General features: G+C 43.6%; 1 protein-coding gene and 1 long non-coding RNA gene across 2 annotated transcripts in view; one reads left to right on the forward strand and one right to left on the reverse strand.

The window, feature by feature from the left end:
* SLCO2B1 (solute carrier organic anion transporter family member 2B1) overlaps positions 1-19654 on the forward strand; it is a 770532-nt gene that overhangs the window by 645409 nt on the left and 105469 nt on the right. The window contains exon 12 of the mRNA XM_069640200.1: positions 14972-15131. Coding sequence (XP_069496301.1) covers positions 14972-15131 — 160 coding nt within the window. The remainder of the gene's footprint in view (positions 1-14971; positions 15132-19654) is intronic.
* The window catches only part of LOC138528505 (uncharacterized), a 107170-nt gene that overhangs the window by 20036 nt on the left and 67480 nt on the right, over positions 1-19654 (reverse strand). The window lies entirely within an intron of this gene.

Consider the following 19654-nt stretch of genomic DNA (forward strand, 5'->3'; position numbering starts at 1 on the left):
CCTACCTCCCTCTTCTTCCTTTCCCCTTTTTTCGTCATTTCCTGTGTTTAATATGGGTATGTTTATTTGTCTGTCTTGCCTGCGGCTAGGGAGGTCTCTAAGCCGACATGCATAGGGAGTCAATTCGTCCATGAAGGGCGCAAGCTTTATTGTGCGCAGCGAGCGTGTGGCGGTTGAGCATGTAGGGTGCGATGGGGGAGGGCGTGATGGAGATGGTGATAGTGTGGCTTCATGGGTTTGTTTTTCCACTAGTTGGTGCACCCTCTCCTCACTTCGTTCTAGCTCCTCCCTTCTCTTACTGATCCATGGCGAGTCTATGTTTGTTCTAGTGAGGTACAGCTTATCTAAGCTTTCCCTTTCACTCTTTCTTCCTCCCCTCTCTACTCCTTCTTCCTCCTCACTGCAAAAATCAGTCATAAATGGTATCCCCCACTCTGCCTTTTTCCCTTTTACTGTTACTGTTTCTAAGTCTATTAGCTCCATTTCTCCTCTTCCTTTGTTACCAACTGCTCCCCCTGGTGTCGATGTTGTTGCTACTTCTCTACTTCTATATACATCCCCCCATTTTTCACTATCCCTATTACTCCCTTCTCTTTCCCCTTCACTCCTCTCCTCCATCTCCCTACTATTTTCCTCTCTTTTCCTTTTTAGTTCCTCCATTACTTCGTTGCTCATCTGTTCCAATATTCTTTCATCCTCTTTCTTCCTTTCCCATTTCACCCTTTCTCTTTCTAGTTCTTTCCCCTCTTCATATTTCTTAGCTGCCTCTGATACTACCCTCCTCCTCCATATTTCCATTTCCCTTTCTTTATCTTCTTCTTCCTTCTTTTTTTCTCTCAACACTACTCTTGACACCCTGTCTGCTGCTGCTTTTACCCTTTCAGCTTCTATCCTTTGCTCCTCATTTCGTTCCCTTAATTTGTCCAATTCGTCTTTACCCTCTTTCTTTCTCCTCACTCTCTCCTTTTCCTCCTTCTCAAGCTGTTTTATTAATTCGTTCTACTCATCCCTTAGCTTTGCCAATTTTTCCTCCAAAATCTCTTCTCTTTGTCGTAATAGCTCCTCCCCCTTCATCTCACTCTCCCTTGTACTATCCTCGTCTGTTCTCTTTACTGCCTCCCTCTCTTCTCCCGTTAGTGAGCCCCGTAATTTTAATAATATCTGTGCAGCTACCCACTCATCATGTCCTATCTCTACAATCTGCTCTTCTCCAATCCTCCCCTCCCCCACTGTCATCTTCCTATGAACCACATATGGTGGAGGGCTGTATGCCGGGTTCGAGTATCCTTCAGCCGCCCTTAACTGTCCTTCTATTTCTCCTAATTCTCTTAAAGGGTACAACCCTTCTCCCCCTGTTTTCACTCCCGGTGTTATGGGTATCTCGTTGCTCGGTTCCTTTTTTATGTTGTCTAATTTATCAATCTTTTCTCCTCCCTCTCCTTTATTCCCCGTATTCTTTGTCCTTTCACACCCCTTTTCCCCATCCGTTCCTTCTTTCTTAATCTCCTTTTCTTCCGGTGTTTCCCCCACAGTGAACATTCCATTTTGTCCTGGTCGGGACCCCTGGAACATCCTCCATAAGTTAAACACCTCCACATGGTTTGCCAACTTCTTCCCCTTGTATGTATTGTGCAGATGGTTTAGCAGTGAATGTTGGGCATATGGATCGAAACTACCATTAGGCGGCCATGGTGTTAACATTTTGTTGTCCGTCCCCTGGGTCCACTCTATGCTGTACTTAATTAATTTCTCCCTATGTGGTGGCAGTGTGGTGCATATGTGTTGTAGTGGGGTAGTGAGGGTGTTCCCCCACCCTCCCGATCCTCTCCCGTATGACATAGTGGCACTCCCCTTGTTACCCTTCCCTTTACTAGCAGTTACAATATACAACCTTGTATTGCTTACCTTGCCCCGCAATCCTTTGACAAATTATGCAATAATAATATTAAAAAAAATAATAATAATAAAAACAAATATATATGTATATATTTATGATGTTATATTATATTCCTTCCCCTACGGCCCCCTGCGGCCGAAGCGCACGCAGCCCCCCGCGGCTGCGTACCCCTTACGACGATCTTATACAGTCGTCCTGTTTCCCCGTTCTCCTCCCCCTTTTACACTTGCCGTGGCCGGCGTTCTCCGTGCGCAGCCACGCCCCTTTCCCCTTCTCCTCTTTCGATCCACTCGTTTATCGTTTATCTCCGTATCCGCTCCTTTATCATGTTTCTCTTCCCCATCACTCTCAAACCCAAAGTTCCTTGTGCTCGCGATATCCTATTAAATTCCTACTGGTGACGTCACCGATTTCTTCAAGCTACTGGTACATTCTTATTATGTTCTTTAAGTTCAATAATACACTTGCAATCTACCCCGCTAACCCTACAGCTGTCTTCCTGTCTCTCCTGGAACAAGGTAATCTCATCAATAATATAACCGGACTGCGCACGCTGCGTCGCCTCGCGTGTGATACGCCCCTCAACAGGAGGGCTTAACCAGCCAATTATCTTCCGTATTGGGCAACTATGTAACTAGCTACCGCCTACAGGGAAACGTCATCTACCTATCGAGTTTCTTGCTCGAACAATAGGGAACCTCGTCATCTACCTATCGAGTTTCTTGCTCGAACAATAGGGAACCTCATCTACTCATTGATCAATAAATGTCAAATCGTAGGAAACCACACACACCCACCCCTACACGTTAGTCGCGATTTAGGCCAATCAGTGTCTACGAGCGGCCACACGTGATGTTTTCGTGCTCCGCCCCCCTCTTTTTGCGTGACGTAGCCGACTGCTCTCGCACTCGTCTCGTCACCTATTCATTCCATTAGCAACACTCAGTTGTTAAACCTTCACCGCGCATCTGTACGATACCTCCCTCCTCCCTTATTTACTCCCTCCCCCTCACAATTTCGCATTGCTCGTTGTGCGTGTCATGCTCACCAAGTTCTCTCGATGCAGGGCCGCTCGACTGCGTGCACCCCTCCAAGCGGCTCGCCACCTCCCCTCGTCTGGACCACGTCTGGACACTCGCCAACCGCGGGCGGGATACTTCTCAACCGGCTCCCGAGGGCCAATATCCGGATTGCGCTGTCCGGTCTTCTCGCAGCTCCGCGATGGTCCTGTAGTCCTCAGAAGGGGGCAACGGCAGAGGGGGCCGCGCCGCCGGGCCTCCTCGCAACGGGAGTGCCTGGAAAAAGTAAAAATAAAAAGTCGATCTTAAACAGATCTCAGCAGTGCCTCCAACTTGTCGGGGGGGAAATTCTGCCGGGGTCGGCCGGGCCGTCCGCGGACCTCCAGGCAGGGAGGCCCCAACTCCTCCCGTGTATATCCCAGATGAGATGAGATAGAGTATGAGACGCACACAAGGAGCAAGGTGACTCTGCTGTTTATTAGACAAAACGGCAGGGATGGGTCAAGGAGCGTACGTGTTCGTCCTGACACACACACAATCGTGGGGCTCGCAGGCCCTTTTTACGGTATTATGACGCGCTACTTGCGTCACTTCAGAAAGTTAACAAAAAACCTATCGCCACTCTTAATTGGGTGTTCGAGTGGTAGGGTTAGTATAGCACACATATAGAAAATGATATTAGTGGACAAGGTGTAGTCAGGTGGTATATCTGGGTTGTCCCTACAATTAGATACATGAGAATTGTTACATGAAGACTCCTGAGGATTGGCTAAATTTGCTGGCGTCAGTGATAAGAGCCCCATGTTCTGATTGGTGCGCCCGTGAGCTTCCCAGCCTGGGACCACCGTCGTTCCCAGCTCTCGGTGTACCTGTAAGTTGTAACAATGTTTCACTATGGGTACATGCAGACAATGTGAGGACTTATTCATAGCTGGACGGGGGACCGCTCCCACTGTTGCAGATGTCCATTGAGCCTTTCAAGTGTATCTGCCAGTGTCTCGTAGCGAGGGATCCAGACGCCTCTGTTCTCCTGGGTTTGGCATCTCGTCAAGTTCGGCTTGGTCACGTGGGGAGGGACCGTGAAAGAGGCAGAATTCTGCACAATTAATATTGTTTTTCTACTGCGCGTCTGGTTTAATTTGTCGGGGTGACTTTAACGTTGGTGCGCGGAGTACGAGGTTGCAACATCGTGCCTTTGATGATTTGCTCTTGGAACGTAGGTTTGTAACATTGCGACCTTGGCTGGTTGCTTCGCCAAGCTCATTCTGCAGGATCAGCAACTGACTCTTGCCTTGTTAATGTCCACGGGAGCTCTTGTTTGAGGCCTCCTTGGGCCTGGTGCATAAGTTGTCCGTTTGGTGTACAGGTGCTTTAGGTTATAGGAGCATATAATTTCATGACCAGTATTGTCTTCATTATACTTCTCATGGCGATAACTGGTTTCAAGAGAAGCGTGAGCAAGCTAGTAGAAGAGTTCATGACGCGTCTTGCGTTTCTGCATTCTGAAAGCCTATGTAAAAATAATAAAGATGCACGTCCGTGAATATGCCTGTCGCCTACGTCATAGCACTGAGTATATTCTTCGTGTAGGTTGGTGTGGGAATGTCCAGTGTGTACATTTGTACAGATGTGCTTCCCGTTGTCTAGGTCGTCATGGCATCTCTAACGACGTGTAGATTTTAGTCTAGTTGATCCGTGCCGCAGGTGTCGGCATGGCCAGTGCGGGCTGCTGGGCAGGCAGATGGACACATCCGTATGTTCCTGTACCAGGGTATCTGGTCGTCTGGCAAATGGACAAACTCTTCTCGTGGCGGGTGTTTGGGTCGTGACCCTCTAGGCCAAGCGCGAGAGGCGAAGGACGGGAGCCTGGTCTTCCATTCTCCCACTTCACATACATAGCTTGACATGTAACAAAGTCAGACACAAACCCTGAACACCTGCATGCATGTCCCTCATTAATATTTTACTCTTGTTATTCATTTTTAAATGCAGTTAACGTATTTGTTTTGTTCCCATATCTTGACTGCCATTATTTTTTTTTCCGTGTTCCTGTCTCTATTGGCTATGGCAGCTTTTCACTCACCTTCTGTTCTCCCGACCCTCTCGATCACTGCCTTCTTCAGGTTATCGTCTGGTCCGCTGGGATGTGCCGGGTCCCTTCAGTCCTCGGCTGCAGTCATTGTCTATGGGGAGCTTCACAGTCCACTCAGCCCGAAATGGCGAAGGACTCGTGATATTGCCGAAGACCTAGAGTTACTTTGTCAACGGCCATTAGGTGACGTTTTTAATCAATAATTGATGGTCAGATACCGTCCTCTTGCTACCAAATGTAAACGAGGACCTAGTGACCTCTGACAGGCCCATGGGATCAGAGCTTGCCCTCGAATACCTTAAGACAAAGTAGCTGCACCTCGAGGAGGTTGGGGTGCAGGATTCACATACTCCAACACAATTCAATAAGGACCACTCAAATGGATCAGCACAGATACTGTTAAGTTCATAAAGATGTATTCCATTTCCCTGCTGACACAGCGCAGCACTATCTGCTATGGACAAGTTCCCTGTCTCGAAAGAGAACACCCTTCCCAGCATTACACAAACACATTTATAGCAAAATGGGAGGGAGCAAAATGCCCCCACCTCTCCCTGCACAGTCTTAAGCAACTACATTGTTACATTAGCTCATTGGGCAATTATTTTTTAATTGGACTGAAACCTTCAAAAATGAAATACGCTTTAACATGCATTCCTCACTCTGCTTCGGTGCTCGGTTCAACTTATAATTGGTGCAGCTGGACTTTTCAGATAAGGGTTTCGACCAGGCCTGTCTGGTTTCTGCCCCTTAATCAAGTTTCTGAAGGCCTGATGTCCCTGAACGTCTCAACTTGTAAAATTATCCCATCATTACACACTTTGAGCTCCTCAGTTCATCTTGTTCAAACCACATTTTGGTTACATTCCCTTTCTGTCCGTGTATAGAATATCGCATTGTCCATTCTGTGCTTTACCACTATATTATACCATGGTAGTGCCATTTTCGACATTATAAACACAATGCCTTTGAATACTAGTATATTGTATTGCAACATTATAAAAAAACATTTTCGCATAGTTGCACACCACATAAATCCCTTTGAATTTCTCTGGTTGGGTTTAAGTGGGGGGTCTCCACTTCATTCAGCTGTTGATACAATTCATATATATATATATATATATAGGTTGGGACCTCAATTACACAAGAATGCCACCAAAAGAAGTGCTCTGCATTGTTTTACCTCCATTTAAATCATCTGAAAATGACCTACATGCAGAACGGTACCACACTTGCTGTTCTGTTTTATGAATACTAAAGCTGCACACATGTCATCCGAGATGGCTTTGCAATTTGCTCTTAATATTCTTTTCAAATATCACAAAGTTGTGCCCTTCATGGAAACCCACCTTGGCATGCTTTACTTTTACTTCTGCTGAGTACCAAGATGTGAGGCAATATATTTCCAGAACAGCTGTTGTACTGGCCAATCACTTGAAAAGCAAAGAATTTGGTTTTCCATGTAAACACGGCTTGTTTTTTCCTTTTCTATAAACCATCGCGCACAAAATGCAGTAAATGAAAGATATAACGCTGTGTTTCTTTTTCTCATTTCAATTTACCAGACGCCCTTAGCGGGTCCTGCGAGGGGCCCAGCATGCTAACAACGGGCCCGTCATTAAGGGGCCCATTTTTAGCATGCTCCCCATTCCCTTTAAGCCCTATGGGAGCTCAAATACGAATGGGGATGGACTGGGTTTTGGATTCCCTGGATGGTGAAATACCAGGCCCTCCAAGGTCGGAAAGGCCTGGTATTTCCCCATTCAGGGACCCGGACCCGGGTTTGGAGGCAGCCATGCCCTTGTTAAGGGCATGGCTGCCTCCAAACTCGGAATGAGGCCCTTGGTTTCTGTTGAAAGAAAGGAAAAACAAAAACTTTGCAACCAGCAGATTTTGGCACAAGCACTTACTTCAAAGGTGCACTGCCTTCCGTAGGAAAATAATTACCTCCATAAGTGAACCAACCCCCATGAGCACATGAAAGAGCCAAAGTGTGGGAGTGTGCAGCCTCCCTGACATCCCTACCAAAATTTCTGATTTTGACAGCAAAGCCCCTTTTCGTAGCTGCTTGTCATTTTAAGGCCTGTGTAAAATAAGAGGTTGAAATTCTGCATTGTGTGTTTTTATTCTGCATTGTTTTCCTCCCAAAACCGATTTTCTTACCTGTGTCATGTTGCTTGGGTGCCCTGTTCAGTAGTCTATAAGCTTCCTTGTCTCTTAAGTACAGCCACACACATTTCTGTGCTAGCTTTCCCACTGCAATTGTAAACTGATATACCAGTAACCAGTAAAATCTGAGTATGCCATTTTGCGCCTTTTGAAGGTTTTCAATTCGTTTTGGCCTCCCATCCTTGGGCGGTGGGTTGAATTTAAGCATTGATTTTCCCCTCTTTTTACTGACACTTAGCTACTACTTTCCATTCAAAAATAATTTTGTTAGTAGGTGTTTGGGGGAAGTGTTGCAGGGGGATTGCATAACCTATGTGCCATCTGTCACTTTGAAGAAAAGTAGTTTTGCTCCTGCTTTCTATTACAGGTTTATGTAAATGATGTTAGGAATTTGAATTAATTGTGTTGTAATATTTTTGCATTGTATAGCCACAGTAGTGATGACTGCAGGCCTAAATTTTGATTTGCTTGATTTTCTTTTAATTATAAAAAAATAAAAATGTCATTGTTACACACCGGCCTGGGTCATAGTCCATTGCAACACAGGGTATTTGTTAAGGTGGGTGTGAGAAGGGTTGGGTGCCTTCTCAAAGTAGAATCCGGCGATAAATAAAGATAAAAAGCGTTTTTATTGTGCGCCGCATTCATTGTCAGTGGAAAGAGTCCCTGGCTGGAGGGTGACGTGTTCTAAATCTGTTACACCTTAAATGCTTTCCTGTGCTTTTCCAAAATTGCAAACAGATAAATAGTTGCCTCCAAAAATGCACCATTAGTCCCAAGCTATCAATGACACAATGGAATATTCACAGAATGAAATATAGCAATAATGATGATGATGATGATAATAATAATAATAATAATAATAATAATAATAATAATAATAATAATAATAATAATAATAATAATAATAATACTAATATGATAATAATATATTCTTTTTTGTTCATATACAACACTTCATGTCAGATTGGTCCTGCTTCTAAGTGCTCTAATAACAGGTGTTATATTACCCCATTTTATTATACTCTATTTACCTGCTTCAAAAGTTTGAAGGGCTAAGTCAGACCTGCTGCAGAGCCTGAACTGCAGGCTACCTTCCTGTCAGACACCTGAGCTTTACTTGTAAATGCTGGTATGGTCCTGGCTGTGATGTCCATGATGAAGCTGCAGTATAACAAGAACACCACAGGGAACAAAATGAAACTAGTGCGACTTAGGTTTGTATGGACACCTTCCAAGCAACGAGATGGGTAGACTTTACTGGCATGCATACTAAAACTAATGCTTTTACCCAAGCACAGAGATACAGCAACGAGAAAGACACTCCATACTCACGGACACTGCAACAAAGCAAACTCACTGGCCACAGATGAACACAATAATAACACAAATGGTGTGCAAAGCTCTGGTACTCATAAACGCATATCAGAACCAATACTTACGCACACAGACGCACACAGACACACACAAACACACACACACGCACACATTATCCATCAGGATTTACTCTGTAGAATCAAAGGAGTGCTTTACTGCCAGGCTCAGAGGAATTTCACAAGGCAGCTAGTCCTCATCTGTGCTTCATATGGTGCTGTTTGATCTGTTTAAGAAGTGGGACCAAATTATCTGATTAATGTCCTCTGTAAAGGCAAGGAGAGGAAACTTGCTGCATGTTATGACATTTTTAAGCAGGTTCCTGAACGCTACACTATGTGCACATAAGCCTGTGTTTTGTGCATGGCTGCAACAACATCATTGTTTTCATTGGTGATGAGTTTCAGGCTCTAGTATTTGTCTGCAACCCTTGGCAATCGCTATCTCCTTCCCCACAAAACAAACCTTCACTTTTATGACTGTTCCATTCTTGGACTAGGTCTCTGAATTAAGATTGGCTTGTCAGTACCAGCAGTACCATCTGGGAAATATCTGCAGTAATGTAAATGGATGCATCAGATATGTTAAGCTGGCAACTCTACCAGGGTTGCCCAAGAATGCTCTCCTACACCTCAGCGTGTGAGACAATTGGTTGCCCTAAAAATTGTCTAAACCTATAAAAGCAAATGGGACTAGAAGCACAGAAGGTCAATCAGCCTTTTTCCTTACTACATTAGAGTTTTTGGGTTGTATCAAAGGGTTAAAGAAACACAGGCCAAGGCAGAGAACACTGGCATTTTTACAGTAGTTACCAAAATCAAACAAAATGGATACCCTGACAAAACCTCTCATCAAACTACTACATAAACATTCCTTTAAAACACAACAGATATGCCTGTAGCCTAACAAAAAAACACAAAGGGAAAATTAAAGTGAGCTTGTCCTTTTATAGGGGCACCAATTCTCCCAGACCCACCAAATCATAATGACAGATTCATTGACTCTGATTGGCCTGCCATAGTGTAAAGTAGCACACACAATCTGTGTGGGGGTGTAGGCACTTTTTTGAGCTCACAGGTCTGTCAGATCTTGTGGATTTCCTGAATCCAGCCTTGGTTTGACCTGATGGCAGCTCATGCCTTGGTTTGACCTCATGGCAGCTCATGCCTTGATTTGACCTGATGGCAGCTCATGCCTTGGTTTGACCTCATGGCAGCTCATGCCTTGATTTGACCTGATGGCAGCTCATGCCTTGGTTTGACCTCATGGCAGCTCATGCCTTGATTTGACCTCATGGCAGATCATGCCTTGGTTTGACTGGATGGCAGCTCATGCCTTGGTTTGACCTCATGGCAGCTCATGCCTTGGTTTGACCTGATGGCGGCTCATGCCTTGGTTTGACCTCATGGCAGCTCATGCCTTGGTTTGACCTGATGGCAGCTCATGCCTTGGTTTGACCTCATGGCAGCTCATGCCTTGATTTGACCTCATGGCAGATCATGCCTTGGTTTGACTGGATGGCAGGTCCTGCCACTTATTATACCTCATACTTGGTCCCTGTTGACTGCCTGACCAGACTTTGTATCACTGGTTTGTGAGTGTTCTGTATTATCTTCTGAACCTGTGGTCTGATTTCTCTAAAACATACTGAGTCATCGCACTGCTAACTGTCGCCTTACTGTTGATGCATATTTGATATGACCCCGACACGTAGAGGTGGCTTTCCACATGGCCCCCTGATGTTGCTGTTGTCTACCAGCTTTATGCATGTTAGCCTCTATCATCTGTGATGATGCTGTCACTACCCCTTTATCTCCTCTCTAACTTTCTTCTTCTGGTTGTCGTACCTTTCCACTTCACTATCCCCACCCCTTCCTTAGTCTCTCTTTTCCTCATCCACTATCCCCTGCCCATTCCACTCTTCTATGTTACTGCATTTGCATGATCCAAATTGTCTTTTGGCCTAGTAGGTTTGCTTTGTCTCTTGTTTTGTTTACTCTTCACCCCTTCTCCCTCTCACCTGCACTTCCCTTCCTCCTCCTCTCCCCCTTTTTTATGTTCAGCACTGGCACAATCCGAATCACCTTGCGGCCTAGTAAGAATGCTTTTTTGTTGTTGTTCATCCCTTCCTCTCCCTCCTGCACTTCTCCTCCCCCTCTCCCATACTCTCATGTCATAGCACTTGCACATTCCGAATGTCCAAGTTGTTGCTTTTGTTTTTTCCTTTCCTCTTTCCTGTTCGCCGCCCCTTGTCTTGATCTACCATGAAACCCAATGTTTTCTGTATAGTTTGCATTGCAAATAACCAATAAATACATAAATAGTCTTACAAACATACCGGTCAGGGAATGGTCTGATGGGTTTTACTCCTGAGTATGTCTGACTCTCAATGTATACACTGCTAGAATGAAACCCAGAAAGGGTAATGCCCACTGAGGATATATTTTGATGCCATTAGAGACTGGTTTCCGTCTTCGGGAACCAAACATATACGTTAGAAACATAGGGCCTCTTTTGTGAGTGTTGGGTTGGAAAGAAGAAAAATTCCAAAACTCTCTTTGCAGATGGCTGGTCATATGTTTAGGTTGTCAGACATATAATTCTGCACCACTCCAATGTGATTTATAGTGCTCTTGTATAATGCTATAGGGCAGCTATACAGTGGAGGCAATGGAGGCCATAGCATACAACCCTATGCTAAGTTAGAATATGAAAAACTGTGTAGGTTTCAGTGCAAGGGCCCCAAAGATATTAACCAGTCTAAACATGGTTATGTTTGTAATCATATTGTTGCTTTAATTGTGAGAAAGATAAACCTTGTTACCTCACAAAGTATGTGACATAAGCGTATGTTTATAGAACACCGTTTATACAATATTTCAGAAAAAAAACAAGTGCTTATTGTTACCTTAAAATGTATCCAACATAAGCATGTGGTAGTAGAAACCCCATCATACAAAATTTCAGAATCAAGTGGTCACTGTTTTTTCACAATATGTCTATCATATATAAGCAGTTCTAGAAAGCTGTTCATGTGTAATTACAGAAAGGCCGACTGCATGGCCATGAGTTTCTGCTGTGCTTTTTCAAGGCTAATACATTGAATTGCTAAATCAATCATTATTGCAATGGTTCAATTATTAACTCGCTGGTTGCTGTTGTTGAAATTCCTTTATATCAACTCATATCCCAATGCAACTAATATGTTAAATACATTGCAAATAAAAAAAGTTATTTAACGAAATTAAGTTGTATTTATGAAATGTAGAGGGAAAGAAGGAGTGAGAAACAACAGGAAAATGAAACATAAAAGAGAGATTACTCATATATTTATACATGGCCATGATAGGACTCTCTGGAAGGTGGTGTAGTATATATATGCAGAGAATTGCTCACCTTTACAGAAAGTTACTTACCAAAGATAAATATTCGTCTCCAAGTAAACATAAATGAGATTCTCAAGTAAATTCTCATTTCATCAAGCATATAAATGAGATATCTGTACAGGAAATATTGGATGTGCATTTCTAATAATTGATTCCTAGTAGATAAAGTACAGAATGATATAATTGCAATGTATAAGGTTAATTGTATGCTAATGATACTTACAATTATGTTAGGATGTAAATCCATCCCACCGATTATAGCTTGCATGGTTAAAGTAATATAGGGGTTATGCTTTCATGTTCCTGTATAAGAAACAACATATTTTAATTGTAGTATTAAATTGTTATTCATGATGATGTTGCAATTATTCAATTTATTTGATATCAGGCTTAACTTATATCAGATGTGATGGCTGTGCATCCCGTCGTGTTCGGTATAATCTTGCGTCCTGTGTGTTGCTTGCTGTGCCATTTTGGAAATGACATTTAAGTACGGTTTATGACATCATCACGCTAAGAATATGGTTGTGAAAAAACAAATTCTTGGATGTTAGGAATTAAATGTCAATGAAACTTTGGTTTATCTAATCCTTGAAATTGCATGATTGTAAAACAATTGTGTTAGCTCTTATACTAATTGTATGTATAATGTCCAAAATAAGTAGTGTTTCACTATGCAAGTTATATATGTATTTCTCAAATGCTTACCAACCGAGAGGATAGCTATGGGGCAACGTGCTTGCCATGGAAACATGTGACACAGAGCAACACAGGTTCGGTCCCCGGGTCCGCCTTTAGAAACATCTGGGTATTAAGCACATTATAAATAACCTCTCATATCTAGATTAGGATATTGTAAATATCTCTATTTGTGACGACCATTATTTGAAATTGTAAATATATCTACAAGTAGAAGTGTAAGCATTGTAACATTTCCCCATCATTGCCATTGATTGAAGTCCAAGCCACATTAGTTCTATTAAAATTAAAGATGACATACTAGGGTATTTAATTGCATTCATACTGTGTTAGTACCTTACAATACCCATCAATGTACATGATCCTGCTTGAATTGGATGTAAATCAATATAAAGCTGTTCATCTTGTTAATATAAGTTTCTAGAATTCTTTGACATATCTTGCTTTTAGACAATTCAAAGGAAAACATCTAGTTTATCGTCTGTATTGAGTCCCCTGAGACATGCTATGCAATTTACAGATGTATCTGGTCTCCAGTTTCCTTAGCAGAAGTTCTCAATTTTGACCCCACTTGTTGATTGTTTAACATTCATTGCCAGGAATTGAATGTGCTTCTTATTATCCATTTGGTGCATTTGGTGAATTTGGTGGTTGTTGTACCACCAAATAACTAGGGCACAATTTGGTTTGTTTTGTAGTAGCTCTACGATAAATTCTGTGGGCTTGGTTCTGATGTATGTGTTGAGTGTAAATGAGTGTAAATAGTTAGTAAATGACAGTGTTTCATACATAGTAAATGCCAGTGTTTCATACATAGTAAATGCCAGTGTTTGTTGATAATTTTGTATAGCTGATGCCTCTGATGTAGGTCCACATTTATTTAAAACCCTGGCCAGGGAAATATTCTGTTTTTCTTTCGGTCTCTGCTGTCTGTCCCTCTGGCCTTTGGATGGTACAGCCCTACTGCAGAGAGATTCAGGCTGTTGGAAGGTTTGCACACGTCAGGAGGGCTCTGTTTCAATATTGTGGTTTGTTATTAGGAAGAATATAAAGGGAGCGTCCCTCAGAGGGGCCCCTCATTAAAAGGACCCTTGCCTGCTGTTGTGCTGAGTCACTCATTACATGAATCCCAAGACTGCATTAGGAGATCTCACAGCAGTGTGGAGTAGAAAGCAAGAACCCCACCCATATATCTTGCCTTTCTTAAATACACTCCTAACTACTTGTGTATCCTATCTCAAGCCAACCAGCCCCTTCCAAGGTGTACAGCCCTGCTACTTGCACAAACCCTTACTGCAGTTCTGCATAGAGAGGATATGGTGCAGAGTCCTCCTTCAGACAGTAGGTGCTACTTCGGCCTGGGGAGTTAACACTTATGGACCCATCAACCCCCATCCCCCTCAAGTTAGTTCTGCACACTGTTTTTCACAGAGCAAGGGGCAGAGAAATTACTAAGTAACATCATGTGGGATACACATAAATAGGTTCAATACTACATATTGGCGCAATACCTTTTATTTATGATACAAGTATAATAAATGTACAATATGAAATACAACAAAACTAAAAGCATATAAACTTCCTGGTAACCACATTAGCAATATGTCTCTGCCCTGCCTAATCTGTAGCTCTTAGAAAATGGCTGCGCTTTAACCTCTAAAGTGTGATATTTAAACAGCAATGTTCTATGGATAGAGATTAATCTTTAAGCTATCACATCCGGCGTTTGGAGGTGGATGGGGGCTGGCAACGGCCCACCAGACTAAGGTTAGTGTAGGCTTCAGAGTAGCCTAGGCGCAGGGCATTAGCACCACGGGGCATATCCCTTCAGTTCTCATTTTTCTGTTTTAGGGCAATTGCAGTTTCACTGGCGGACATGCCCAATTTCCCTGAAAAACAAAACTAGAAACAAAGAAGGCTGTCATGGCGGCCACAATGGAGAGGGATGGTAGAGGGGCAGGCCAGGAGCAGAAGCCATGTAGGTGAGGTTGGCATGGGTGCATTGGCGTGAACAATGAAGTCGGGGCTTGCAGGACAGAGGTGAGGGAACAAGTGGGAACTGAAAGAAAGAGGGGGATAACAGAATGGCACACCTGAGGCGAGGTGTTGTATGGCAGGGAGAATGACGGTGGTTATCTTTGGATGGCATTCGCTTTCCAGGCCACCTGATTGGCCTGCGCACTCCCTAGGTGCTAACTCTAAAGAAAACTGTCTGGTCATGTGATCAAATATCAAGTCCGAGAGAAAGGCGCGCAACGTGTATGATTGAACTGTTTGGAATGTACAGGGTGTAACTTAAAAACGTAATTTTAAATATTGTTCTTTCCTTTTTTAGTGAGGAAATTGGACATAATATTTCCAAATGCAACGGCAAATGCAACTGCCCAGATACAGCATACAACCCCATCTGTGGTCATGATGGCATTGAATATATCTCACCATGTTACGCGGGCTGTGAGGCTGTCATTCTCGACTTCAGTGAGAATAAAGTCGTGGTGAGTTAACCCGTATATGGAGATTGGAGACAATCTATTTAGTATTTTTCAATAAAAAAAAAGAAAAACAAATAAAAGTAAGACTTGCAAATGTCAAGAGTATAATTGTATTTATTTATTTAATATGGTGCTTTCAAAACCTGGAGGTTTACGAGGGAGCTTTTCAATGGTTAAAAGAAGAAAAAAAAACATGCAGCTATGCAAAATAAAATATCTTTCAAACAAAGAATAAAGAAGAAGGGAAAGGAACTGAAGAAGACGAGATTCTAGAAAACAAGTTCTGACGGGCATAATCTATAGAGATCAAAAGGGTATTTTGCAATTCCCTGGATCGAGACAAGCTTTGAGGTTAAACACATCATGGCGGGGAGAGAGTTCTAAAGCTGTGGGGCGACTACTTAAAAAGTCCTCTGTGATGCTGCAAATGTGGACTGTCTAGTATCAGATGAGGGGAAATGAGATTGGATGTAAGGCTACCGGCCACACCAAGTTTACCAGCAAGATATATGTGGTGTCCCAGAATATGAGCCTGGGAGGTGAGGAACCACATGTTAAAAGGGAAGGTGCTTGAATGGGAAACTAGCCGATGGAAGTGACATTAGGAGTGAGGTGATCAAATGTGCAGCTGTCAGTAGCCCATCCAGCAGCAAGCAGTGTGTGGTTTCCCCTTGGAGGGGCTAGTGTAGGAGATGGAGCCTCTTGAGGAATGACATTAACACTGTTCAGGTGAGAGATAACAAGTGCCTGAACAGGGGAACTAAAAGTGTGGGGAGAGATGTACACATCACAACATGACGACACAAAACTGAAAAATAATCCTTGCCAGGTTAAACTATCTCAGACATGTGCCACTTAAAACCAAGAGTGTTATCAAGTCCGAAGAATGCGCTAAAGGCGAAAGAGTGGGTGAAGTCCTGTCTCATTATGGACTGAATGGGAATTGAGGACTGGGGAGGTGGCACACTTTGTAGGAGTTTCAGTTTGAGGAAGGGCAGGGATTTCCAAGCTTTGATGTCATCAATATACTAGGAGGTGGCTATCACCCAGCAAAGACATCTTTAAATAAACAAAGCATATGGTGACGCAACGTCCTTCAAGCAGGTCTCCCAGATGGAAGAACATTGCAACAAAAGGGATGAGGCTAAGAAAAGGAGTTGCCCATCTGAAACACCTTAGAGTACCCCAAGAGGAATGAGGATATCCAATCCAGGTTTTAGCGGCTATGCACCACGTGAGCAATGAGATGAGGTAAAGTCCCCTGCCTGACTGTTGGGTTGAGAGCCTCAACAGTCAACTACTGTGGCATGGACTGTCACCTGCAACCTAACAATGTGACTGCCTCTTTAGCAAGGAATGGTTATATGCGATTTTACCAAAGTAAAATTCAGAGTGGTATGTTTTACTGAGGTAAAAAAGACTGAAAAAATACCATAATATGTATTTTTTATTTTATTTGGAATTTCCCCTTTTTCCTGCCCTTTGAACGCCATCCCCACACATTTTAACCCTTACACCACTGCCATATATATATATTGATTTAAAATGTTCTGAAATGACTGGATACCCAAGGAACCCCCAACTATCAGAAATCAAATAAGTCCTGAGATTGAAAGCAGGGGCAGATCCACAATGCTAATGGTAGTCTAAGAACATCAACCCCAGGAAAGCTAGTTGCAGAATCTGCAGTGTCTTATCAGGAGCAAAGCAGCAAGAGAGTCTAAGAGACTGAGTTTCGTTATGTCACTGCTGTGAGGGCAGCAGTATCAAAATCCTAGGGGAAACAATTTCCCCCAGAGGCCTTACAGGTATGCAATGCCACTGTCCCGAGAGGATAGCTCAGGGGCAACGTGCTCGCCTTGGAAGCAAGACGTCACAAAGCAACACAGGTTGGATCCCCGGGTCCACGCTTAGAAACCTCTGGGTGCGTTATAAATATGCAACTAAGACAACAACAACAAATTCTGTAATAGCGCCTCGATGCACCCGGGCTGTGTGAGCACTTTAAAAATGCAAATAATTAAATTGTCAAACTTCCCAAATAGTCAATGGCATATGTCGTAAGAGGTTCCCCAATAGTTTTGCTCATTGTGGGGAATTCCCAACTCTGTTTGGACTTTTAATATTTAAGCAACTGATGGTAAGCTCAAAGGAAACTCAAATGCACTGACCCTTCCAGAGATGCTGCCAGAACCACTTCTAGAAGGGCTTGTTGATATGATATGATAGTTTATTTATATAGTGCCTATACATAAAGTGTTTCAAAGCGCTTCAAAGCAAGGGAGGGAATAACGGAAAATACAATTACATTCTTACCGTCCATGAAGAGTAAGGATGTGAAATAAACTATCGTACTCAGCCTGACGACTTTTCAGATAGTGCAAGAGCTAAGACATGGATAAGGAAGGGAGGGGGAGTGTGGGACAGGAAATGGAAACAGACATGAAACAACCGTACTATGCCTGACAACATTTCTGGTAGAGTCGGAGAAAAACAAAAGTTGGTGGGCAAGAGGTGCAGAAAGGGAGGGGAGGAACAAAACAAATGACTATAGTACTAGGCCCGATGACATTTCAGATAATGCTGGAGGGGGTAAAGTGAGAAAAAAAAAACAAGTAAGGGGTGGTGGGAGGAGACAGACGAGGTTGCTATTATACAAGGTCCAGGGACAATTCTGACACAGTAAGTGCATAGAAGAAAGTAAAGGGAGGAGGGGAGGAGATAGGAAAAAGGAGACAGAGAGAGGAGGAGAGAACAGAGAGTAAGCAGTCAAAAAGAGTGGAGAAGCAAGAGGGGAGGTCGAATAAAATTGCAGAAGTCAGTAGTAACACATAATGTTGCAAGCCAGGATACAAGATGAAGATGGGAACAGCATGATTCAGGGCCACCATGAGTACAAGATGCAAAGGAAGTCCGGCATGAGAGTTGAGAAAGGGTGACGCACCGTGAATGAATGAAGTCCATAAAAGTCAAATCCAGCATTTGCCACAAGACGGATATGGTGAAACCAGAATGTATCAGGACAGTCTCCTGCAGAAGTAGGCTGGGGGGGGGGGGCAAAGGGGAGCAGGGTAGAAGAATCAAGGAAAACAGGCAACACCTTTGTGCGAGAAGGGGGGGCACAAGGGAACATCACATCGGGACAGAGGGAGTAAACACATGTTGGTGCATGCTTACCTGCTGTCTGAGCAGGGAGTCGGGCCCTGGGTCCTCCTGGTCCAAACAGGTCCGAACAGGAACTGCCCTTTTCTTTTTCTGCCCTTCGCTTTGGACGCCCGGGCGAGAGACGCCCTTGATCTAAGAGTTAAGAGCAGGAAGGAAGTGCCAGGTTTAAGAAGGTGGGTGGTGCTTAGGCCAGGTGACCTAGATCCACTTGCACCTGCAACCCATCTGCAAAGTAAAAGAGGCTGGAGGGCTCCTTAAGTAGGGAAAAAGACTTAACCAGGAAGGCACCAGGTGGGTGGGGCTTGCTAAGTGGGGTAAAAGAGCAGCAGCCAAGAAGGCGCCAGGTGGGCGGGGCTTAGGCCAGGTGACCCAGATGCATTTGCACCTGCTCCCATCTGCAAAGGAAAAGTGGCTGGAGGGCTGCTTAAATAAGGAAAAAAGAGCGTCAACCAGGAAGGCACCAGGTGGGCAGGGCTTGATAGCCTTAGAAAAAGAACAGCAAACTACTGAAATCGAATCAGATTATGAAGAGGATGCTCACCCAGCCAACTGGCAACCACCACCCGGGACCACCCATCATGTAATCAGTGGACCTGGGAGAGGAACGTAAACAGGTCAGAGGAGAATCCACATTGAAGAACATTCTTGATAAGTTGGGAAAGAGAAGGCCAGCCATGCCATGTCACTTCTAATCTTCAGGAACCCAACCCACCTGAAATGCAATTCCTCCTGTGGCTCTTCTAGAGAGGTATATGCCCAGTGATGATCCTGAAACTTGATTTGGGGAGTTTGAAGGGATAGCCAAATGAGGGAAGAGGGAGAAATAAATATGGACTAAATAAATAACACCCATTGTCATGGGCAACCTTCAAGAAGCCTGCAAGCTGCTAAACATGGATGATGAGACATCCCATGAAACACTGTGTGATGCAGAAGAAGGATACAAAAGAGAGCAGCAAAGCCAGCAGCTGTGAGAAGGATGTTTTCTTCCAGAGAAACATCACATAGTTATGTGCTGCCATCTTCAGTATATCAGGATGCGTGGCATGGAATGATGCTGTTGGCGTAGATTAAAAAAACAACTCAATATGAGACAGTTTGTGACATCACTAGTTTAGAAGCACCAGCATGCCGTTCAGTAAATTTATCAAACTATCTTAAAAAAAGTGATGCAAACCATCACCAGTCATCATCAATTCCAGCCTTGGAAACCATCAAAAACAGAGAATGTGGCCAGAAAACCATCCCTCTCCCATGGTGTGTTCCAGTCTGGATGACATCACTTCATAGAACAATTACTTTATTTAATCTACATCGGATTCCCTTGTGTTGACCGCATAAACCACCAGAACCTAAGAAGC

Source organism: Ambystoma mexicanum, chromosome 7q (assembly GCF_040938575.1).
Source record: "Ambystoma mexicanum isolate Mex_15411 chromosome 7q, UKY_AmexF1_1, whole genome shotgun sequence".
NCBI lineage: Eukaryota > Metazoa > Chordata > Amphibia > Caudata > Ambystomatidae > Ambystoma > Ambystoma mexicanum.